At 42.8% G+C, this 23,580-nt stretch overlaps 2 protein-coding genes across 8 annotated transcripts in view; both read left to right on the forward strand.

Moving 5' to 3' along the window:
* The window catches only part of LOC131887784 (uncharacterized), a 10,405-nt gene extending 1,708 nt beyond the window's left edge, over positions 1 to 8,697 (forward strand). The window contains exons 4-26 of the mRNA XM_059236477.1: positions 1,263 to 1,369; positions 1,448 to 1,510; positions 2,177 to 2,393; positions 2,463 to 2,623; positions 2,707 to 2,725; positions 2,787 to 2,925; positions 3,008 to 3,086; positions 3,153 to 3,262; positions 3,323 to 3,356; positions 3,420 to 3,535; positions 3,604 to 3,703; positions 3,774 to 3,839; positions 3,934 to 4,004; positions 4,071 to 4,156; positions 6,645 to 6,742; positions 6,804 to 6,888; positions 6,957 to 7,126; positions 7,202 to 7,440; positions 7,507 to 7,578; positions 7,639 to 7,762; positions 7,840 to 7,998; positions 8,340 to 8,360; positions 8,435 to 8,697. Of these exons, the coding sequence (XP_059092460.1) occupies positions 1,263 to 1,369; positions 1,448 to 1,510; positions 2,177 to 2,393; positions 2,463 to 2,623; positions 2,707 to 2,725; positions 2,787 to 2,925; positions 3,008 to 3,086; positions 3,153 to 3,262; positions 3,323 to 3,356; positions 3,420 to 3,535; positions 3,604 to 3,703; positions 3,774 to 3,839; positions 3,934 to 4,004; positions 4,071 to 4,156; positions 6,645 to 6,742; positions 6,804 to 6,888; positions 6,957 to 7,126; positions 7,202 to 7,440; positions 7,507 to 7,578; positions 7,639 to 7,762; positions 7,840 to 7,998; positions 8,340 to 8,360; positions 8,435 to 8,671 (2,573 nt within the window). The 3' untranslated portion in view covers positions 8,672 to 8,697. The remainder of the gene's footprint in view (positions 1 to 1,262; positions 1,370 to 1,447; positions 1,511 to 2,176; positions 2,394 to 2,462; positions 2,624 to 2,706; positions 2,726 to 2,786; positions 2,926 to 3,007; positions 3,087 to 3,152; positions 3,263 to 3,322; positions 3,357 to 3,419; positions 3,536 to 3,603; positions 3,704 to 3,773; positions 3,840 to 3,933; positions 4,005 to 4,070; positions 4,157 to 6,644; positions 6,743 to 6,803; positions 6,889 to 6,956; positions 7,127 to 7,201; positions 7,441 to 7,506; positions 7,579 to 7,638; positions 7,763 to 7,839; positions 7,999 to 8,339; positions 8,361 to 8,434) is intronic.
* A 5,224-nt stretch (positions 8,698 to 13,921) lies between these two features.
* Positions 13,922 to 22,162, forward strand: LOC131887785 (ral guanine nucleotide dissociation stimulator-like 1). Of its 7 annotated transcripts, none has more exons than XM_059236482.1 (11): positions 13,922 to 14,081; positions 15,728 to 15,841; positions 15,907 to 16,106; positions 18,775 to 18,973; positions 19,049 to 19,387; positions 19,763 to 20,251; positions 20,592 to 20,999; positions 21,067 to 21,281; positions 21,354 to 21,565; positions 21,631 to 21,765; positions 21,855 to 22,162. In XM_059236482.1, the coding sequence occupies exons 1-11, from the start codon at positions 14,046 to 14,048 to the stop codon at positions 22,073 to 22,075; spliced, it is 2,568 nt and encodes an 855-aa protein (XP_059092465.1). In that variant the 5' UTR covers positions 13,922 to 14,045; the 3' UTR covers positions 22,076 to 22,162. The 7 variants fall into 7 exon arrangements, with proteins under 7 accessions (XP_059092465.1, XP_059092467.1, XP_059092464.1 ...); XM_059236484.1 differs by having other exon boundaries at positions 13,923 to 14,081; positions 15,728 to 15,832; XM_059236481.1 differs by lacking the exon at positions 13,922 to 14,081 and adding an exon at positions 14,761 to 14,814.
* The last annotated feature ends 1,418 nt before the right edge of the window (positions 22,163 to 23,580 follow it).

The raw sequence follows: 23,580 nt of genomic DNA on the forward strand, positions 1-23,580 counted from the left end.
AGTTCAAGGTGGGTAAAGTTTTCGAAGGTGTGGCTGAATCTTCAGCATGTTTAAGTCCAAACATAGTATTACCATGCTAACTCTGTAAAACTTGATTGTTCAGCCAAATCTATGGCTTATATATGCTTCACCCATATGCTATACCCATTTGGTCTCCAATGAGTTCAGCAGGTTTGCAAAAGCTCGAGCAAGTCCAAAGGTGTTCAGAGAAGGTGCGAAAGGTATCTGAGATGGCACGTCTTCAAATCCATTCATGAGCTTTGTCCCAACCCAGGATTTAGGGTCAATTGTAGTGACCGTAGAGGCTTAATGTGCGTTTTGAGAGCACCTTCAAGCCCTCGAGAATCCAGGCTAGTTCGAACGATGAAGTCCACTTCTCTTCTTTCTCGGGCTCCTTCATTGTTTAATTTGCTTCCCTCTAATATTCGTTGGGAATACGTAGGCCCTGCTGATCCGGTTGCATCTTTCAAGTCAGACTTGGACAATTTCTTAGATAGCATACCAGATCAACCCTACATTCAAGGACTAGCTCGATCTGCCAACTCAAATTCGTTAGTAGACCAAATATCATATAAAAATTGAAAGGTAATAAAGAGACGAATTATAACCTTTTATTTTAATAGTACTGGTGATTACATTCCCTGTAGCGGTTAGAAAAGCCCGCACAAAACCAAACCGAAAAAAACAACGAATCTTTATAATCTCTATGATAGAAAATTGACATGATATTTACCTGAAATATAGAAAAGAATATGTCTGAAACGAAAGGAACCTTAATTTGTTTAGATTTTTCAAGAGCAACAAAAATACCGCCAATTATTTCACTCTCTGACAGACTATTTCTATTTTTCCAAGGCTTTGGTTTATCTGGGTTTCTTTGACTTGCCCACTGACAATGGATTATTACCTTTGATTTTTTGGAAGTTTTTTAACCGTTATGATTATCATCGTAAAAAGGAACAAATCTGGCAATCAGGAAAATGTTCATCAAACTATTTCTGAGTGCGAAAACTAAAATCTTTGAATTGTATAGGATTGTTTGCTTTTTTTAAATGTGAAGTACATATACTCATTCAGGCAAAAATTACCTGTTAAACAAAAACTAAATTGAAAAACCTGAAGTCATTGATTAATCCATGAATGGCTTTTTGCTCTCGTATACACCCTAAGCTTCTCGTCGATTTTTAGTGCAAAATTATACTTAATGGGCTGCTAATTAAAACCACTTGATACGCCAATCGATAACTCTACTCTCACTTTAGGTGAGCACCCGGGTAACTTCATAGCTCTTCACCCTTATGCTTATGGCATGACGGGTGAGGCTGGAGTGAAAGGCGGAGGACATCTCATGTGTGGAGTTAAAGATCCGGTGAGAACTATTTCATTAATAAAGGCATACTATATCTCTCTCACCAGTATTTTAAACAAGTGCCTCTTAACAACGCAGGGCTTTGAATACACGACTTTGGAGGATCGCTCTCTTGCTCCGTATACGGAATTTCCAGCTTGGGTTTGTACTTCGTAGTACAGGGTGGAAAGAAAACAAAGTCCACTGTTGGTGTCCTCTTAATGATATTGTGCCATTTTGTCATTTCAATGGATTATTGAGAAACGTTCTATAACCATAATCCTTAATGATCTAATTATGACATAAGTGAGAAGATTGGTAAACCTCCAGTAATTAAGTCGTCTGAGAAAATGCGAGGAAAACAAGTCCGAAAATGTGAAGTGAGCGCAGTTCATAGGTCACAGACAAGGCTATTATTGGTATACTTGAAGGACGGCAGGAGACCGAAGTAGGTGGGTGAGGCTTTCAGTGTTTATCCGCGAACCATTCAAGGGTGGAGAACTAAACGAAATAAGTGCGACTCATTTAAGAGCTGCCCTGCCCAAGGACTGAAATTAGAGATTTCTGAAGTTATCTTCGAGTAGCCAAGAAATTGCCGGGTCTCCAATCTTCTTTACGCTAATATTAGATCATTTATGATATGGTACCAGCTTTTTCAGTAGTCCTTTGTAATGAGAACTTAGAATTAAAAAATAATCAAGCAAATCTTTAGGTGGGGAGAAATAAATTCAAAGGGCACCAAAAAGGGCACTTAATTTTTCTCCACCCTGTGGGCTAAACGAGCTATCTTGCGATTGGTCTGTTCTTATCTTGTGGTGTTATTGACAGACGGGTGATTGGTTGAACTTCATTCGGCGATTCGATGCTTTGGATGTCCAAGCTCCCTCGTATTGTTATGGTTATGTGTGTCCGATGGTCATCCGGGTATACAGCTCCGCTTTCCACAACATGGACTTCAATGGGTACTACATTTCTAATTTTGTGGGCGAGAAAGTCAAACATCAGCCCACCTACAAACATTCGTCCAGGAATCTTTATATATGGGGTAAAAAAAGCAAGATGCTCGTCGGATCCTTAAATGAAGATTTTCTCTCCATCCTTGCCCTGCTTCTAGCTGTGAGTTCGAGTAAGTATTTAATAAGCAAATTTCCGTCCCGAAATTTTGAGGACTGCCCTCCATACCTGGAAATTGAGTACGATCAACCTCGCGATGTCCTCTTTGACGATATGGGCCTTAAATACTGCTTCAGTCTGCATGCTAATCTACGATGGAAGGTATGACCAATATCTAAGTTTGATAATTAGCTTTTGTTTTGCATTCATCAAGTAACCCTTCACTCTAAAACTTATTTTTTCAGGAGGCAATTCTAACTCAGGGTGAGATAATGTACCTGTTTTGAAAGAACCTCAACTTTTCAATAACCCACTCTTCTATCAGAAAATAAAACGGTAATGAAGGCATTGGAAGATGTCAATGTAATCAATCAACCATTACAATGCGGAATCAATTATCGAGAGTCTGAAAATCACATGTTCGCCTCCGGCCTTCAACCATACGTCGTTCGAATCCAAGTCGAGTCCGTGAATTTTGAGCGCTACTATTCTCTCTTTCGACGATCCATTCCGAAACTCGTGATCAATCGACAATTCTCATTTTAGGCGCACCCAATGCGTTGGAACATTGATCTCGCCTCAACATGTTCTCACTTTGGCCAATTGCTTTTATGCTCAAGAGGACGTAAACCGCCATCCAAGTTTTTGGGTACATAAATGGAATCTGCAAAGTTGAGTTTTTCAATTGCAGTTATTTGCTTTAGAGGAAAAAATGATGAGCAAATGTTCCGCCAAATCTAATCCTACGGCCAACTACACGGATTGCAATCGGTTTTTTACAGCGCCAGTCAGAGCTGATGGGTAAATCAGTCTAAGGAGTAATGATACAAATCTGATATTTGGTTACATTAATTTTTTTAGCACGTCACTCTCGATGACAATCCAGCCCTATCATGTAGGTAACTGACAGATGAAAGGTATATCAATGGTACTATCTTGCACAATCCACATATTTTAGAGTGCTTACGATAAATCCATGAGTCCATTAAACGTGGAATGGATCGAATTCCACCCCCTTTTCTCTGGCCAAGAATTCGATTTGGCCATTATTGGGTTGGATGGAGCTATTCAAAGGCAAGTCAAGAGCTTGAAAGTACACGTGTTCAATCAATTGATCGGGCTGAAGTTATTCGAATCAACAGGAATTCTCAACTTTATCCCATCTGCCTGCCTAAATTCGATGGGCATGTGTTATATCGACCAAGGAAGTGGGAAAACTATCAAGTCTTGTATTCCCTCAAAGTAAGAATATTGAATTCGTTGTCTTAGCACTACCTTTACAATAACTTTCACTTCTAAATGTGATTCCAAGGCTGTCTCCAAAGACCAACGCTTCAGTAGGTTTCGGACGGACGTCAATGGACCTGAGAAATTTGTGGTAAATGAATGACCAATGTTAAACATTATACGACCAAATGAAGTTGGCTTGATCGAATCAAGGAATTTTGGATCTTCAAAATTCATGATTCTAGCCTTGTAGTGTGAAGCCTGAGGCTGCCATTCCAGAATCAACGTTCATCCACGATTATTGCTATTTTGAAGAGTGAGCCCCGAATTTTTTTGACCGTTGAAACAGGGACTCTCATGATTAAGTTCGATACTCTTTCAGTTCTGAGGGAAAGTCTGAGTACATTGATCCACCAATTGTACTTGGTGACACTAAAATCACCATGTGGGGCGAAGTCCGCCAAGAAGGTAACTAACCAGATCGGGTTAGGTTCGTGTAAGAATACGCATTTTGCACGTCACATGGTCTTCTAAATTATTTTTCGTTGTTAAGAAGAATTGTCACAAACTGTTTTTGCCCACTAATATTGGTCACCCTGTTGAGGAGAGTGAAATCCACTCTTTTTGTATAGGTATGCTTTTTCATAGGCGAAAATAATAGTAAATGGAATATCCTTGATAGGAATGAATTGAGAGGAAAATGGACTGGTGGTCAAGAATGCCAAGGCTGAGTTTCGTGGAAAAAATAATAGGGCTAAAATGAATTTCACCGCCAATATTCCCAAATACTTCGATACTTTGGCTCACCTCATTTTTGGTGCCTAACAATATTCATAGTTAAATTTGGGAGTTGTTGAGAAACATCCGAGCATCCGGTACGCCTGTTAGTCAGAAGGAACTAAAACTTGGAATGTTTTACGACCCGAATTACTGGAGCAATCATTTTGCTCCTCAAATGGAAAAGAGTGGTTTGGTTTGACAACTCCTATATGAGTCAAGTTTGTGATAGTGTGATTTCAGTGATAGCATGAAATTCAGATAAGAGCTTTGCGAGGCTTTTGCCATTGACAAGGAACACTTTTAATCCTAGTTCAAATTAAATGTGTGCTTGCAAGTTGTTTATAGTTGAAAATTAACGTTAGGAGCCACTTAACCGTTTTCTTCCGTCACATAAGGGTTACATTCTTTTTTTTTTTTTTGGGTTTGGTTTTTCACGGGCTTTTCTAACCGCTACAGGGAATGTAATCCCCAGTACTATTAAAATGAAAGGTTATAATTCGTCTCTTTAATTACCTTTCACTTTTATAATGATATTTGGTCTACCAACGAATTTGAGTTGGCAGACCGAGCTAGTCCTTGAATGTAGGGTTGATCTGGTATGCTATCTAAAAAATTTGTCCAAGTCTGACTTGAAAGATGCTACCGGATCAACAGGGCCTACGTATTCCTTACGAAATTAGAGGGAAGAAAATTAAACAATGAAGGAGCCCGAGAAAGAAGAGATGTGGACTTCATTGTTCGAACTAGCCTGGATTCTCGAGGGCTTGAAGGTGCTCTCAAAACGCACATTAAGCCTCTGCGGTCACTAGCAGCATTGACCCTAAATCCTGGGTTGGGACAAAGCTCATGGATACTTTTGAAGACGTACAGTATCAGATACCTTTCGCACCTTCTCTGAACACTGTACAATCCCAACTTTTTTAGCCTCTCCCAATATGAGAGCTCTCTCAATCCTGTGATGTTCCTAGTGAAACATCTTTGGACTTGCTCGACCTTTTGCAAACCTGCTGAACTCATTGGAGCCCAAATGGGTGAGGCATATTCAAGATGTGGCTGGACAATCGACTTGTACAGAGTTAGCATCGTGATGCTATCTCTGGACTTAAACGTGCGATATATCCAACCACACATTTGAAAAGCCTTACCCACCTTCAGCTGGATATGCTCATCGAACTTTCCATTATTTTGGAGGACTACACCTAGATCTTTCATAGATGAGACCTGCTCAATATCTTTACCTCCATTATCTACGAGTGGAGTATTTAAAGGAGTTGACCCAAATGTCATTGAGCGGAATTTCATTCCGTTCAGGGCCATATTACTCTCAGTTACCCAAGAGTAGATTCGATTTAAGTCCTTTGCAAGGCTACTGGAATCTTGGCCATTCCTACCAGAAACTAACTTTGTATCGTCAGCATAAGAAGAGAGACTGGCAGTGATACTAAGCTTTTGAAGCGGGGCAACGAATATTATAAACAAGAGGGGCCCTAAGATCGAACCCTGGGGAACACCTGACTTGACATCATGTATGTCACTAAGGGATCCCTCAACCTTAACCAATTGCTTCCTACCAAAAATGAAACTTTTTAACCAATTGAGAACCTTGCCTTTGATCCCAATCTCATGGAGCCTGTTAACTAAAAGACCATGATCTACCTTGTCAAAGGCCTAAGAAAAGACAAGATAAACTACATCAACTGATTCATGGCTCTCTAGTCCCTCAATAACCCGCTCAATATGTTCAATCAGTTGGGTAACCGTGCTAAAATATGCTCGGAACCCATGCTGGCTAGGAGGAAGGACTTCATGAATATCAAGAAATTCAATAAGTTTGAACTTCATGATCTTCTCAAACACCTTCACAATATTCGAAGTGAGAGAAATCGGCCTGTAATTACTGGGGAGCGACTTATCTCCCCCTTTAAAAATTGGAACAACATGAGCTAACTTTAGTGAAGATGGAAACTTGCCCTGATCCAAGATGCAACGCATCAAGTACGAGAAAACAGGAGCAAGAACCAGTGAGCATCTCAGCAGAAACTGAGATGTCACGCCATCCGGACCAGGAGAGCTCGAAAGCCTCAAGTCCCTGATGGCATCACTGGATGCGTCGGTTACGCCATCTATGTAAATGTCTTTTGCTTAAACAATTATGAGAACATATTTTTATCCCCAGATTCTCCATATTACAAAAATCGACGAGCTATTAATAAGTATCAGTGTGAATACTTTTACGAAGTCCTCGAGTACGAAGAATCACGCTCTGACTTAAAGGTAAATTCCTAAGAAGCTTTGAATCTGAAAGAGCCGACTGAAACAGGTGTTGCCTCATCAGGATGAGGATCGACAAATCCGGAATCTACAACGGAACGTGCTCGAATGTTTCGCCATGGTCACTCTGGAGTTTGCCAATCCCAACAGTAAAAAGCATGCCATTGTTCAGTTGGAAGTGAGTTTTGTAGCTTTCATAAGTGATGTCATTCGACAGGAAGAGGTGTTCGTTGCTATGAGCGAAGAAAGAAATGTCTCAAGGATTTCGGATGGTGTCGGGTGGGTCGTGGAGATTTTGGGTTTTGCAGCGAGGCCAATGTTCTTCCGGATAAACCCGAGTCTCGTTATCCCCTCTTCGAAGTCCAAACCTTCATATACCCCAAGAAAGTCAGAGGATCAAGCGTCATTCTGGCTTAAGATGGACCCAGCGGTCGAATCGGTTATTTTCCATTATCATTGCAGCAATGCGAAAACGGATCTCTTTTGGCGTCAACGACTCGTATATGTACCGGTCATATAACTCGATCGGCGACGGAATACATATTTTTGGTGGAACGGGACCTGATTGCTAGTCGACCAAGCTTGACCTACGGTCAAAATAGCGAGGTTGTGGTGTACGAGGTCGTTGAATATATCAACGGAATCCAAAGACCGATGGTTCGAGCCCGGGACGAGTTCGGGAGATACCGCACCCTGAAATCGTACATGACCATGATAAGCTCGTGGTACTTTCTGAATTTAATGTCGAGCTTTTTGGCGTCTTTTAGATCTTTGGAAGGAGTCTGTCATGGAGCGGGGGGCGAGGATGATTATGATAACGGATCACCGACTTATTTCAGGTACCAACTGTTACTGTTTTTAGAGCCCCTCCATTAGTAGATGTGACATTCGGACCATAGGTATCCAATTCAAGAGACATGGACTGGACAAGACCAGGAACCAGGAAACTCGTACGCAGTCTTGTACAGCTTGCAAGGGATGACAGGGCGATTTTGCAACTTCGAGGAATATTACGACACTGAGGTTGCGTGACCGACACTTTGGGTCCAGGGAATGGAAAGTTCCGCAGGCTTTTATCGCAACGATCCAACATTTTGCAGGTTTTGGTGGCACACTCTGAAGTCATGGGTTGGATCAACGAAGTCATTGGCGAAGTCGAGGGATTTCGAAAATTTTACGATCCAGCCATAAGTGAGATTAACATGGACTTGAAACAACTGGAAATTACGACCACAGCTTCCACAACTCGACTAGCCAAAGTACGCTCGAATTAAATCTGATCCTTTCCATATGGCAGGATAACCTAATCATCGCCAAACCTGAACTTCCACGAACTCTGCTATGAAAAATGACAAATTACTGGTTTTTCTGATAAGCTCGTGCGTTTTCTCAGGCCACATTAATCAAAGGTCTGTTTTGCAACTATTCCATCGCGATGGTTGGCAGGTATTTGCATAAATTGCTTGAAATTATTGGATAAAAGGCGAACCAAGATCGAAAGTAGAGCTTAGACACAGTCTTGGAGTAATGCATTGATAATATTGACAATGTTGGAGTTACTATGAACCCCTTATTCATATATTGGGCTGTTTCATTTCAGACAACGACGGACTTTGCCAAGGTAAGCTCCCGCACAAACCTTTGGTAGTTGATTCAATTCAAGTATCAAATTCGATTATATTTGCTCCGATTTAGGCTTGGGGAAATTCGGAGCCATTCGTTCATTACAAAGACCGGCTTGGAACAGATCAATATTTGCCTCCGGATTTCCAACCCTATTGGCCCCGAAATCAGTTGATTCAGACGAAACCCCCATTGATCTACTTTGAGAATTACGTTCTCGATGATTGGGACCGAAATTCTGGCCATTTTAAATCCTGCAACATTGGAGTATACCTTGTAGCTATTCTAACAATGTGTTTATTTTCATAAATGAAGCAAAGTTTCCCAATCGAAAAGTTCATCAATCCTTCCTTCTGGGCATGTAAGAGAATCGGACATCAATCTAATGAAGGACTATACGCTTGTGGTGTGTATGTGTGGGTACAGTTGTTTAGCACCGAACTTGGACGATTCTCAAGGCTCTTCTTGTCGTGGCTCTGGTCACAACAAATGCTGATGATCCCTGCGTATTGACTCGTTCAATAGGATTGAACAACTGGCCTTGAGGGACCCCGTGGAGTAAAGAAGAAACTGAACTCGAAGAAAGAACGAATGATGAAATAACTTCCCCGACTGGTTCTGATCTTTTGGACCTGCTCGGGAAAGGTGATTAACGACTCGAAATCGTGACTATTGAACGAGTAACTGTGTAAAACTGTTCACTTTAATGGATACTGGCTTCCTCAATCAAACTTGTGGAGCATACCAAGCAATTGTGGGTGGATGGCAATAAGTTGCTAAATATGTTAGTGACTGTCATCCTTCGCGGTAAATTGTAATCAAATTTCATTTTCCGGCTTCTCGACTCACCACGCGTTTCAAACTCGGAACTTCCTTGATATCGACACCTCCACCCCTTGTTGGCAATAACACTCTCACACAAAATCAACGACGCTAAAACCTTTTTCCTCGGAAACTTCCACTTTTGAGATCGAGTTTCTTTCGCTCATCTTGTGCCGTGGTTGATGGAGGGAGGAGTCACGGAAAAAGAAAACTGTAATTAGATTTATTGTTGTTATTTGTCTTGAATGACGGTCACAGTTGAGGACTTTTTTTCATTATACTGAACATTTAAGAATCATATGTGCGCGTTCATGTACGTCATCCGAGTTCAACATGTGGCAAAGCGCCAATAAAGCAACTGGGACCCATGATTTAGAACCGAAATATCTTTGAGGGGCTGACGAAGAATTCTGAAGCTCTTTTATGACATGGTTCCGAGTTTTCTAGGTAGAATTAATTGATCCAAGGTGAAGGTCAAGGAAAAAAGATGCTTCCAGCCTACCCCCATCATTGATTGGAGATACACGCTTGGTGAATCCAATTTAGAGATCCCTTAATCCTACCGAGGGAGAAAAGAGGATGGGCCACATTCCTCTTCACAAGGACTTCTACCCTCAATTTCATTCCGTCATCCAGAGTCACTTTGTCTACTACACAAAGTGAGTCAATCTGGACAGCATCAAGGCCGTCTACTCTGGTTCATAAAATTAATGCATTTTAACACATTGGCCACCCAGGGCTGTTTTTAATGACAAGATGTCTACCAAAATCTCTCAAGTGAAAGTATGCCTCCACAGATCAACATCAGACCGAGTCATTAGTGTCTTTATTCTTCATCTGAAATGTGTTTTTGGTTCATCAAACCCGCATGGAGACGGTTGATGACTCATCAGGTGGAAGGTTCAAAATGTGACAAAGGTAACAAAGTTGGGGAAAGAGCAAAAAGTGCCTTCAATCTGACATTGTTAGATTAATTGCACACCCAGATCTCATGACTGAGGAACATTGCCAGAAATGCAAGATTTCATTTCTGATGTGGCATCTTCTCATCGTGAGTAAAATTTACCACAATGAGAGGAGAGGTTTATAACGATGCGTAGATGTTCGTACGTAAAAGTTCATCAAAGCCAGTCTCCGGCATAAAGGGTCTACAACTAGAATAGTAGGGCCACAAATGGCAGGGCTTGGCGCACACTCAGAGCCACATTCAGTATTACCTGTATGCATGTTGAGTTGGAACCAGGCTCTGAACGCGCCATGCACTTAGGCTTGCCATCAAAAATAGTCTCTGACCAAGCATCACGAAAAAGCCTACATCCTATCTTCATAGCACTGGTACCAAACATTTTCGAATCTCAAATGGTAAGCACCTTAAATCTCCATTGGCAATTGATATCAGAGCAAACGAACTGTTAGAAGCTTTAAAAAATGGCCCAAAATCGGTGCTTGGTTAAATCGTCCAAATACATTTGGCCACACTGAAACGCAGTCATGCTCAAGTGGCGAGCAAGTGTACATCTCTCTGGTGTATGAAGGACTCTTTCGAGCAGGTGATGTTCGCTTGAAGAGCACAAAGAGTGACAGGAGTGAGCGTTGCTTCGGCTGAAACGGGCTATACCAGATTATCACTTCACAGGGAGATCCCATGCCTCCATACCTGCCTGGTTGGGCTAAAGTTTATGTACGTAGAGGGAATAGTGACGAACAAGAAAAACACGCACTCAGACCAAGTTCAGTTTTCAAGGTATCCTCCAGCCTTCGGGTTCTTCGTTTCCTCAAGCACGAGCGAAGAACAAGAGAGAGAAAGTGGAGATTCCTTAAAACGCTCAGAATTGTTTAAAATTCCTCACTTGCCACCACTATCCTTGTTCATGGCCTGCTAATTTTTTTGATTCATTGAGTGCTGGCTACGTGACTTGAGTGTGAGCACTACTCCTATCTCGGCATTTACTCCGGTAGTTCAGTGCTGTGTAAGGTTAGAGTGTGATGTGTCTAAACACGGCGTTTTCAGTGTAAACATAAAGTGCTTCAGAGGAGTCTAAATGCTCTTTTGATCGAGTGAAGTGAACATCGAGGGGATGCTCTTGAGAATCGCAAAAATTTGTCGAGAAAAGCAGTGATTTGAGAGAGTCAGGAAGGCTGTACCACTTTGATTGAGCCTCTTTTCGTCATCTTTCCTACCCTGACCAGTCTCATGCTCGATCATCCGAACCGCCAGGTATTGAGAATGATTCTTGTTTCTGTCTTTAAATACATCCGTTGGCTTTTGTCCATTCAGTCGAGAGATCTATTATTGTATTTGAACACGCGTTTAACAATGGCCATGTGAACTCTAACGGCTTTCAATTGAGGCCGAGATATGAATTGCAATGAAAGAAAGGCCCTAGCATGTCATGGCACTACTTGCAACCCGTTTGGAAGACAACAAGGTCTTTGAGCGACTGGGTTGGCTCGGCTCAAAATGATACTTCTTGCTCTAAAGAGGAGGGAGGGGGATGACCCTGACTTTGCCTCAATTCTTATGAAGAAGATAAAATTCCGACCTTGAACTCGCAAAGTTTGCTGCAGTCCCTCATGCAAGGACGCATCACATATCGAGAGTGTGCAGTGTGCACAAGCCAACCATACATCAGCAAATCAGTCATAACGATTGGAGATGGGCAAGACTCATGGTCATGCACACTGTGGAGCACGAAGATGCCATGCGATTTCCAAGTAGATCAGTCAGTGAGGAAGGAAATCGACGGCCCTGGCACCACTCATCCCGCATATAATATGAATAAAATATCTGGCCAATTGAAACTCCTTGGCCACATTGGGTCCAAAGTTGGCTTTTGGAACTCACGAGAGATGGTCTAAAGTATGTAGTAATGACACCATAAAAATTTGAATGTTCCGCCTCCTCTTTGTCAGTTACACAAGATATTAACAAGCTAACTTTGGACCAAACCACTCAAAAATCGATTGATTGAAAAATGTCCTCCTTGATTGCAATGATGTAGATTTTTTTTGTTTTTTTAATTCATTATGAAAACGGACTCCGCGACCTGAAATAGGCCATTAATCGGGAAACCCGGTCAAAGTCCATATTTCTTGGATTCCTTTTGGATAGAGCTTTCTTATTACTGGCCATTGGTTTAAGAAAATGTGTCGCCTTGGCTATCTTCAGCTCCAATTTTCGTGCGATTTGAGAGTGATGTTGGAGTTGTTTAAATTTGGTCTCCTGATAATCTCATTTGAGATCGTGAAGCTTGCTCAATTTTGTCGAAGCTAATGTCAGACTTTATGGGCAGATCGGCGGGGAGACAAAAGTCCTCTCATATTAACGACAATGGACTCTTACATAATCGCAAGGTCCAAAACGCTAAACTGGTTTCACGTACAGCACTTCACTTTTCCATTTGAATTGGAAATTGTGTGCAAGATACTTTTCCTATGCATAACTAACTTCCAATGAGTCACCATGCTTTTTGACGTTCTCTTGTAATGTTATTGCACATCATAATCCTCGATTCGGTGGACAAGGAAAATATTGGATTTGCCACAAATTGCGAGAGGCAAAAGGTCAGAATCGTGCAACACTGATGGAGTACTGCAAGGGGCTATTCTATCCTCGATGGCAAGTTGCGGCACTCGGCCGTGAAGGGTCTCAAGACCAATTGACGCAACAACGAAGCAATTTCCTCTTCCTGCCATGGGTTATTGAATGAAAAATCAAAAAACAACTTGCCCAATACCAACAATACGACCAAGTTCAGGCCTTAGCTTTAGGCCCGATCCAATGATTAGCTTTCAGACTCTTCCTCCTGTATTCATAGTGCATCACCGCTTGATGCTCCTGAAATAGATAAAACAATTCACGATGACGCAACGCTTTCCTTGATCAGGTAATGGTTATTCGGAAAGCCATGTGTGCACGATCAAATTTGCTCACGTTAGAATGGTTTTTTTTTCATGTTTTGGTGCACCAAACAGAGCGAAATCGTGATGTTTTGTTTGTCAATGGTGGTACTCGTACCAAACATGAACAGGGTTATAAACACCTAAAAGAGAAAAAATTCAACTTTCTGAAGATTCCCTGCAAAGACCAATGGAAAGTGAATTATTGACAAAAGGATCAGATGGGATTTGAAATCCATTTGGTCACGCTTTTCTCGATCTTGCTTGTGGTTTGCGGTACACATTTCAAGCCTTAATGGCATCTTGGCACTCGATTATGGGCATTACAATTTTTGAGCGTCATGTGCTGCTCAATCTCAAGACATCTTAAAGACCATATTGCAACGAGAGGACCTGAATCACAACCAGATGGACTATCCAATTGCCAACCGGGACGGAGAAAAGAATGCAGGAATGATATTTCAGATCCCTCTGTGTTGCTATTTGATAGAATCCGCGCCAAACTTAAATTGGGACAACGCCAGTTGTACGAACACTAGTTACTAGCAAAATATCAAGTCTGCAGATGAAGCCACATCCTTGAAGGATTTAAATACCGTGAAATTTCATTTCGTCGTGAGCGCCGTACCACTATCAACGGTTCAACCTGAAAAAATTCGGTAAAACCGAACTTAGCGTGTCGGACTTCCTCGTCTGCGAAATATTTGGACGCCAAAATACATGGAAACTCTGTTGTCTGTCAGTAGAAACTATTCAAAAACTGTCCCCTTTGTTTCGTTACAGGTTCACCTTCTCAGGACATCTAGGTCTATGAATATCCGTACCGGTTTGCGGATTTGATACGTGATCGCCATCAAATTCATTGATGTGGTGGTGAAAGTAAAGAAGAAAGTTTCTGTCCATTCAAGAAAGAGCTTCATAATGTAGTAGTGATTCAAATCAATTGCACTAAATCCACGCCATGCGTCTCGATACCAACCAAACCAACGGTGACGAGGTAAGGACAATGATCGCGACAAATCGACTCATTATTCTCAAAGTCTTCATGACCAAAGACAAAAGTATTGAGATTTCCTAGATAATTCCCTCAATGGCAACAACGGTTAAGAGGTTCTTTCCCTTGAAAGCAGAATTCATGTCGGAGGCATGACTTGGCAATTGAATAAGGAGTTCTGAAAATTAGCAAGTTGCACGATCCATTAGTACTCCTAAGCGTTAATTTTGCAAATCCTTGAAAAATCACGAAGGGAGAACAATTGAAGGAAAGCAGGGACTTTGAATACGAAAGGGTTCGACTAACTGTCAAGGGTGCTAGGCATGCTCTCAGTTATGCAATAAAATTTGAGATTTGAGCTAATGATTTGGTCTTGAATCTAACTTTCATTCAGAATACTGAGGCTGTTAGTTGAGGAGATCTTTTTGGCAACTGAGGTGAAAAAAATATGAAGCCATGTTCACGAGCATCTCTTTTTCGATCAACTGCATTCAAATCTCACTGATCACGTGACAAACATCAGAAACTAGCTGCCTCCAGTACAAAAAGGCATTGAGCAGAAGGATGTTGAAGCCTTGATAAGAGCTTGACAAGACTCATGGACTGAAATTAAATTCTCAACTGGAGCGACACGTATTGTACATTCTTTGGAAGTGTGAGTGTGCTTCTCTCTATCTCTCTCCCTCCATCTGCTTTAATGAGGGCTTTTCTCAACCAGAATCGTCAACTCAATGGGGTGAGAAGTGAGCGAGGAGAACCCTCCACGAAAATACAGTATAATAATTGTTATAATAATTCTCTCTCGTCCACTGCCATAGCTTTCATCTTGACTATTTGGCTCTCCCAGTCATCGCACAATTTTGCGGTGTGGCCAAGACTTTTAATCATCCGAGAGGGGATTGAATTTCATCACAAAGTAACGAAACATGGGATTTGAACGATCAAAAATCCCAACATTCCAGTCAGGTAGATAAGTTCATGCAAAATGATCGAACGTAGCCGAACAAGTGTTCATTATAATCAACCTTCACAATGGAGTTTAGGCCACTGAGTCTTCCCTACATTTGACTATAGAACGACCAAACAGACGGCGGTTGAACATTTCAAGCGGGAGTAGCCACAAACTATGTGCTAAGAGCTATGTCACTCATTTTACAATTTATCCGGGTGCTGTTCGATGGAGTCTGGTCAAGCTGCTTCCAAAATGAAGTCGGTGTCTCATGAGGGGAATTTCGGAGTTGTCAGACAAGTTTGCAGTCGGGCAAAATGCTCTCTATCAGCTGAATTCTCTCGTTTCTCGTTGAGGTTCAGTTGAAGGGCGAACTTGTCTAACACGAAATTAGTCGTCGTGATCGTTGTGAATCTGAGCCGAACATGTCCAATGGCTCCTCAACTCGTCCGGACCTTATCGGCTCAATTTACAGACACCTTTCTCAAAAGATCAGAGTCGTCTTTAAACTCCATGGTTGACTTGAGATGCATCTCCAAGTATCCTTGGCGTTTCGGAGAAGTCAACTTTAAAGTGAGGTGCTTGACGATAATTATGAAGATGATGAGGATGATGGGAGTAATTACTGTCCGTGCTGGAAGAGATGCGGATAAGGTTCATTTCCTCATTCATTGATTTTTTTTGTCTTCTTTCATTTAAGCAACCCACGTGGCGTTATTGGGGCGAGGAGAAGTGTCCGGGTGCCATCTACACGGTGTATCTTAAGAAAGTCCGATATCATTCACCCAGTAAAAGCATTATCAATGTGAGTGGAGTAAGAAACGACACAACCTACCTCTTGAACCTCTCTGCGACTTGACTAACCACATCTCTTTCTAGGGCGAGTCCGATGACGACATATCCCACTTGGAATGGGAGACCGTTCGGGTTCGATTCATCAAGGCTGGCAGCCTCGAGAAACTGGTGGGTAGTCTGGCCTCGGAGGTCGGTGAATTGGAGTCCACATATGTCAACGTCTTCTTGGCCACATATCGAACATTTGCGTCTCCGAAGCAGGTTCTAAACCTGCTCTTGGAAAGGTAAGTCGTCATCTTCAGACATCATCTCTAACGGTAAACAAAGCTCGCTTCCTTGGGGGGATGTCCGTGAGTTCGATCTTGATTTGCTTTGGGGGCGTTTAGCTGAGGCGATAGATATCCTTAGATCTTGCCAAAGCATCATTCGTCGACGTACACCACAAACGTCAAATCGAGCCGCTGACTTGGCTCCCGAAAGTCATTCTAGGAGGAAACTTGCTTCCACGTGATTTCCTTTTAACAGGCGTCAGGAGGCCCGAAACCATTCCACCCATTCGCATCTTGCGACACGGACCAATTAAGAACTTACCACGCAATAAGCTTCAAATCGCACGTTCAAGCCAAGGTTACATTTTCCATGCCCATCAATCACCTAATCACATTTAAAAAACCAAGCCCCGTGTGGGATAATGAATGCAATGCAGCACTTCTGCCACCCTAAAAACCGCCTGAAAAATATCAATTCAAAACATTCTTGTTCATCAAGTCGAGAGTTGAATGGATGAGAGGGATCATTCAAGTAAATATCACTGGCAGCACGACTTCGCCGATGTGAAACGTGGGTGTTTCAAATGTTATAGGCGCTCATTTCCTTTGGGTCGTGAACTATGATCTGAAAATGAATCGTGGCCAAAGTGCAATTTTAATGAAACTTGTCACAGACATCTAGAGATATGGACCTCGAAGAGAAACGACAGTCTCATATCGCCTGAACCATTCACTTCATTCAAAATTAGTACTTTATATAATCTTGAGATTTTGCCGATTGTATAACTTGGCCACACTGGGTTAACGAAGCTTTTAACGATTTGACTCGATAACAACCCGCTTTGCAAGCAAACCTATTAAAAGTGACTGCCTTTAATTACGATGATCTCGTTGTCTAACGTTTCGAATACTTTGAAGAGGAACTTACTCCGACTCTCAATAGGCCAATTTTGGCGGGAAAGCTGTTGCCAGTTCATATTTCTAGTAGTCCGTGGCCTAGTTCAGACTTCACAGAGCGTTGAGCAAAACTGAATCCGGGCGCTTCCGCCAACGATTTTCAGTGATGCCAGAGTAAACATGAACTCGTGAATGAGGACGAGCATGTCACCAGCCTACATTCATGCACCCAATTTGGCATTCCAAGGCTCCTACGTCCAATGAAGCGGATCAAAATCGCCGACGAGTGGAAGTTGCAATGAGCCTCAGGAAATCTGAATCTGTCTCGCGGAGCCGACCTTTCCCCTTTTCTTTGTCGTGAACTTGGCGAATCACGACACAAGAGTTCGATAGCATTGGCTTTTGGCCTGGTTATTCTACTCACCAACAACGAAGCCGGAAACGCTTGGCAACGGGAGGGAAACCGCATCTCATTTGCCGCATTACTATTCAATCTCTTTCTGGTTCACGATCCACAACAAGTTGCTGCGCCACAGGCTTACAGGAAAGAACGCACGTCAAGTGTGACCATATTTTAGCAATTGGTTTTTATTACGGATTACTGCCATGACGTGACATTAATGAACTGGTCTGAATTGGTTTGTCAACAACCACGTTGTATTTGGCTTCTTGAATACCGAGACATATGCATTTACTGTGCAGGCAAGCTCTTCCTTCATAACCATGAATGAGGTAGATAAAACGATCCCTGGAAAACGCATTTGACAGAACTCAACCAAAGGGATCAAGGACTTCTTATTGCACCATTGGCAATTGCGTTATTCGAATCGTTGTTCGTATTTGGAGTAACTGTCCTTCATCCAATGGACTCATCATATTGAACTCCATGAGCCGAATTATTCGCCTGAAAGGCCCATTTCATCCTGTCTCCTTCCTAGAAGAGCGGAAGTCGAAGCAATGACGACAAATCTTGAAGAACAATCTGAGGCGAAGAATGACGCAGAGGGGCCAGAGGAGATGCATCGTATTCTTTATTTCACTAACGGACCTTCAAATCAGGGATTAACATGGATCCCGGCCGGGAATTTCCATGAAACCGAAATAGATCTCGCGGCTAAAAAAAAAAAAAAAGATTGTAAACCTTGGCCAGAAATTCTATCCACGGTGAGACACCAAGTGCAAGCATTCAAATGTCACTCACGCAAAAAAGGACCTTGAAGTGAAATTGTAACACGGGATTCGAAAGAGGCGATCCTCCTCGGGGATGTTTGTAACCATGATTTTCCCACCAGTCCAAAATTCAGCCAGTGACGTTTTCAATCCAGGTCCTAATGCGGAAGGGATTTATCAAGAAAATTCCGATTTGCCCCCCGATTAGAATCATTTCCTGGGAAACAAAAGTGTTCTTGATCGAGTCGTTTGTGACGGAACGAACGGCAATTCCATTCGAGAAACACATGACTACAGATATTGTGTTGGCATTCCATTACTGCGTGCTAAGATAGCTTATTCAACAACTTGAAGTTGACTATTCATGCTCAAGAGATTTTGGTCCCGTCTTCCATCAGTCAGAGTAGTAGGTCAAGGCCAGAAGCATTCCTTTTTATTGGCACTATCTTACTTAGCAGGAAGTAACGAGTTTTCGGGACAATCGTGGATGAATTTCACTCAATTTCCGAGATCTTCATGGTTCAGTGGGAAGAAACTAGATCCCAGGTTGAACTCCACACAGCCCATTGCCAGCACTCTTGGGAAAATCACTTTCCATGATTTCCTCGTGTTCTAGGTATGACGAGTTACGAAACCCGAATTCTCCAATGCGAGAGGCCATGCGCGATCAAAACCGAAAAACTCTGCGTCAGTCGATACACGTTTGGTTAGATCAATACCCGGAAGACTTTCAGGAGCCTCCCAACTACCCATGTCTAACCCAATTGGAATCCTTCACCTCACGGGTGATGCCCGACTCGGAATTGGATCAAAAGGTATGCTACTACATGATAGTCTTTAAACCTTCCCCACAGAGTGGCAACTAATGTCCCACATGATGTTGATCTTAGGTCCATCGGAAAGGTGACCTGATCCGGAGGTCAGCTAAGGGTGGCCCGCATTGTTCCAATGCGGCTGGGTCTACCTTGAAGTGTTCGCCATTGATCAATCAATTACTTTCCACCTCCACCATGCCAACCGCGCCCGAATTCAATGTCAAATCTCCCCCTTCGGCCTCCAATGGCAAAGGCTACCATCACCCGCAATATCACTACACCAATCTGATTCCTTCTCGACATCCAAGTGCTGGAAACTTGACCACGACCAATCATGGCATCATCCCTCCCTACTCGGACTTCCTAGAAATCCCTGAGACCATCTTTGCCCAACAGCTCACTCGAATGGACTACGTAAGTCGACCATGATCCATCTCTATCCTACGTACTGACACCTTACACTGAACAGCTAGGCCTGAAAGGCCAATAGGATGGCATTTGCAGCACTTGACATTCGGCGGCAGCTGTGTAAAACAATCCATTTCGGATGTCATGAAACGTAGAAGAAGCATGACTGGTCAGAAGCAATTGAATTTGACGTGTTTTTCTTTCTCGGTCCTGTTTTGAAATATCTCGGTTTTGTTCAAGACATTCCCACTCGCACCTGTCATTCATTACATACGTACGTACAGGGAGTCAGTCGTCATGGTTGCATATTTGTGGCCATTCTGCACTTTCCCTGCATTCCCAACATGACCAGATAGTTACTTAGTATGCCTTGAATTTCAGGAGTTGTTCAAGCGTGTAATACCTCATCAATGTCTTGGCTCCGTTTGGTCGAGGAGAGACAAAGGTCGTGATCGCGATTGCGTCAGCGTGGTGGCCACGGTCGAGCAATTCAACGCGGTTTGCTATCGGGTGATTTCAGCCATACTAATGGAGCCCGAGGCCAAGTCGTCAGCCAGGGCCAAGATCATCTCCAAATGGGTCGATATTGCCCAGGAGCTCCGGGTGTTGAAGAACTTCTCCTCGCTCAAGGCAATCATATCAGGTCTTCAAACCAATCCGGTGTACCGCCTGAAGAAGGCTTGGAGTCATCTTCCACGGGATAAACTCGAGACCTTTGAGGAGCTGGCCAGGATCTTCAGTGAGGACAACAACGCCTTGGCTCAACGAGAGCTCTTGGTTCGGGAGGGTACCGCTCGCTTTGCCGACACAGTGGGAGAAAATGATCATCACCTTCAAAAAGTGCTTCAAAAACACTCGGAGAACTCTCGGGTATGTTGGGCTGCTTCATACACATTTCATGAGCGGATGCTTTGGCTCAATGCCTACCTACAAAGTTAACCCTTTAAGCATCGCTAGACAATCGAGCTAATGGTAGTAGTTCCTTTGAGAGAGAACCGCTTTGATTGAAAAGACTCAATCGGTCGCGGATTGGTCACGTCTTACGTGATAGTTTTCTTTGCCAAGGTTGCTGTCATGGGTATTCGAATTCTGATCCTGCATGCTCGCAGCTTTGAACAAGAGCCATGTCCTTCCCCTTGAACTTTGGCAGGCCGCCCACCCAAATCATGCGAGGTTCAATAACAATGTCGATTGTAATTTTCCCTTGCAGGCCATCAGTTATGGTACGATTCCTTATTTGGGAACATTCCTAACCGATCTGACCATGATCGACACCGCCATTCCGGACACAACAGAGGGACTGATCAACTTTGACAAACGACGGAAGGAATTCGAGGTGTTGGCCCAAATCAAACTACTCCAAGGTGCAGCCAAGGCCTATCATATCGATGGCCAACCGCGATTCAGCCAATGGTGGGATTCTGTCTTGGTTCTGGACGAGCGTGAGGCCTTCGAATTGTCTTGTCAGATTGAACCGAATCTTAACAGTGGAATATCAGGGGGAGGCTCGGCGGCCTCCAAGGATAATAAGTACAAGCGGAAAGCCAACAGCCTGGGCGGGTTCCATCGGAAGAATGATTCCATCGCAAGTACAGGATCGAGTTCTGCTAGCTCTCAGGTAAGCATACAATCCTCTTGTTATTTAGTGCTAGCCTATCCAACTCTAACCGTTTCTGACCTTTCAGTTAACCGGAGAGCATGCCGAGCAACAACCTTCAATGTGTCAATCCGCATCCAGCTCTGATATTCTCAGTCAGAGTGACCCAATGCCGGATCATCAGCAATCTCGAAATGGAGCTCGTTCCAAGTCACATTCAGCTTTATCTTCAGCCAGTAGTAACTCATCTTTGCCCTCAATGGATGCTAGTTTGGCATCTTCTGGCAACAACACAACTTCCAAGTAAGATTATTTAGAGGATCAAAGCCTGCCACGAACATGTCAATGATATCCTTTTACTAACTTTTCTTTTAGATCGGAGCCTTTGGGAGCATCCACTCCACTCAAGGGATCGAGCGCTTCAACCAAGTCGTTGGGCGATCATGGCTCCGAGTCCAAGGCAACAAGTAGGAGCATGTCCAAGACCTCGGTGGCTTCCTCGGGCTCGGCAACGGACTCTCCATATCGGACCTCTGAGTTTTACATCATTCGCGTCTCTATCGAAGAAGCCGGACCGGAGACTGAAGGTACGGCAGACCCATTTTAAAGCTCCTGGTGGCCCCAAAACAATTGTTGTTGTTTTTCGTTATAGGAGTCATCATGTACAAGAGCATCATGATTGGCAATCATGAGAAGACCAAAGAAGTCATTCGTAGCGCAATGATGAAGCATGGTCTCGAAGGTTCCCCGGAAAACTATACACTGTCACAAGTGCTTCCTGATAAAGGTGAGAGCATCTCAATGGGGGTCTAAAGAACCCAAAGGAAAGTGAATATATATATATATATATATGCTTCATTCTTATATTCTTCACAGAGCTATTGATTCCGGAAAAGGCCAACGTGTACTATGCAATCAGTACACAGCATGACCTCAATTTCACTTTGAGAGAGAAATCTGAAGATCTGAATACGGTTGGTGGGACGGTGAGCCGGGACAGCCTGGGTTTGGGAGGAGAGGGCACGCCCCGAGGAAGTCGGAGACCTCCCCGCGATAACAGCAAAGCCAGACGAAAGCTATTGGGTCTAGTCCTTTGAGAAACCTGCAGCATCCTTGTTTGTTGTTACCTGTCAAGTACCTACGCAATAAATTTGATGAGGATTTATCATACTAGGAAACCGGAACCTCCCAATGCTCGTTGTTTCTTTTTTTTACGGGGAGGGTCAATGCCTCTTGGAGAAGTTTCAAGAACGCCAACCGTAGGGAGTGTGTGTGTTGAAATAACTGGAATTGAAATCAAGTTTCAGGTAATGTCTGATGGCGGGGGGGGGAGATCTGCAGAGATGGGTACCGTCAAGCAAATAGCTAGCGTACGTCTTTGACCAGTAAACTGAGACATGAAAAGTTTTCGACGCACAATCTGACAGAATTTTGTACACCAATATTAATGAGATTGGACATTTTTCCAATCTATGTTTCCAGGGAGATGGTTGTACCAAATTGACTAATGCGTGATCGAGTTGAACTCGGGTTCATGGGTTCGATCCCAGGTCTGCCAACCATCAAAACCTAAAAAACCTGCTCATCTAGTGGAAATTCGCCTCGAATGGCGACCCTCGAACCCAGAATGGGCTCCAATAACCGAAGATGTCAACAAAAACCTTCAGTTACAATCATATATCTATTTATATTAATGTCTATATCCATTGAGACTTGCAGCTCGCAATATAGAGGTTACTTTTCCCTTTTTCTCGGATATTTTTTTTTTTTTTACTCTTTATTGCGAGAAGCAAGTCTCATTGGATATACATTTTCTTTTAACAAGCTTTCATGATACATGAAGATGATACAGTTTTTTATCGTTGTCATTTGTTGGAGATTGGGGGCCCGTTCTCAGCTCAAGGGTCGCCGTTCGAGGCGAATATCCACTAGATACGTTGGTTTGGGTGGGGGAGACCTGGGATCGAACCCATGAACCCGAGTTCAACTCGGTCACGCGTTAGTCAACTGCGCTACAACCATCTCCTCTACAACCATCTATTATATTTGTTATTCACTTTGCTTGCCTTGATAATCGTAGGGAATATGTATGCTTTAACCTGTCAAGTCGGATTAGGGCAAGCTTTTAATTAGCTTTCCAAATTCCCTTAACTAGGCCGATCTCTCAAGAAAATATGATACGAAGCTTAAGCCTTCACAAGCCGAAAAATTAATTTTCATGAGCAATTTCGCTAATATTCAGGATATATCTGAAATGCTTAATGACGGTTTTGGAGTCAATTTGCACCATTCATGCTTTTTTTCATACAATTTGAAATCTCCTTACACTCTTACACTAACAACTGCGACAAAATCATATTTCACCTCTTTTTATTTGCAACCGAAAGCGCGATCGATTAATGAAATATAATAATAATGATAATAGAATTAGTAATCTGAACCTCGGAGTGAGGGCTTGATATTTTGACCAATTTGACCGTTGATGTAAGCAAAAGGCAGAGTTTTGTACGATAATATTGCTTGGGGTATTTCCAGAGATGGGTATCACCCCTAGTAGGGTTCCCAATTCAAATGAAAAAGGGTATAAATATGAAGACCCAAG

Source organism: Tigriopus californicus, chromosome 10 (assembly GCF_007210705.1).
Source record: "Tigriopus californicus strain San Diego chromosome 10, Tcal_SD_v2.1, whole genome shotgun sequence".
Lineage (NCBI taxonomy): Eukaryota > Metazoa > Arthropoda > Copepoda > Harpacticoida > Harpacticidae > Tigriopus > Tigriopus californicus.

Coding starts and splice junctions, on each gene's coding strand:
- LOC131887785 (XM_059236478.1), top strand. CDS start 15,460: ATGGCTCCTCAACTCGTCCGGACCTTATCGGCTCAATTTACAGACACC. Junction 18,974..19,048: donor ACTCGGAATTGGATCAAAAG/GTATGCTACTAC, acceptor TGTTGATCTTAG/GTCCATCGGAAAGGTGACCT. Junction 21,566..21,630: donor AGCCGGACCGGAGACTGAAG/GTACGGCAGACC, acceptor TTTTCGTTATAG/GAGTCATCATGTACAAGAGC.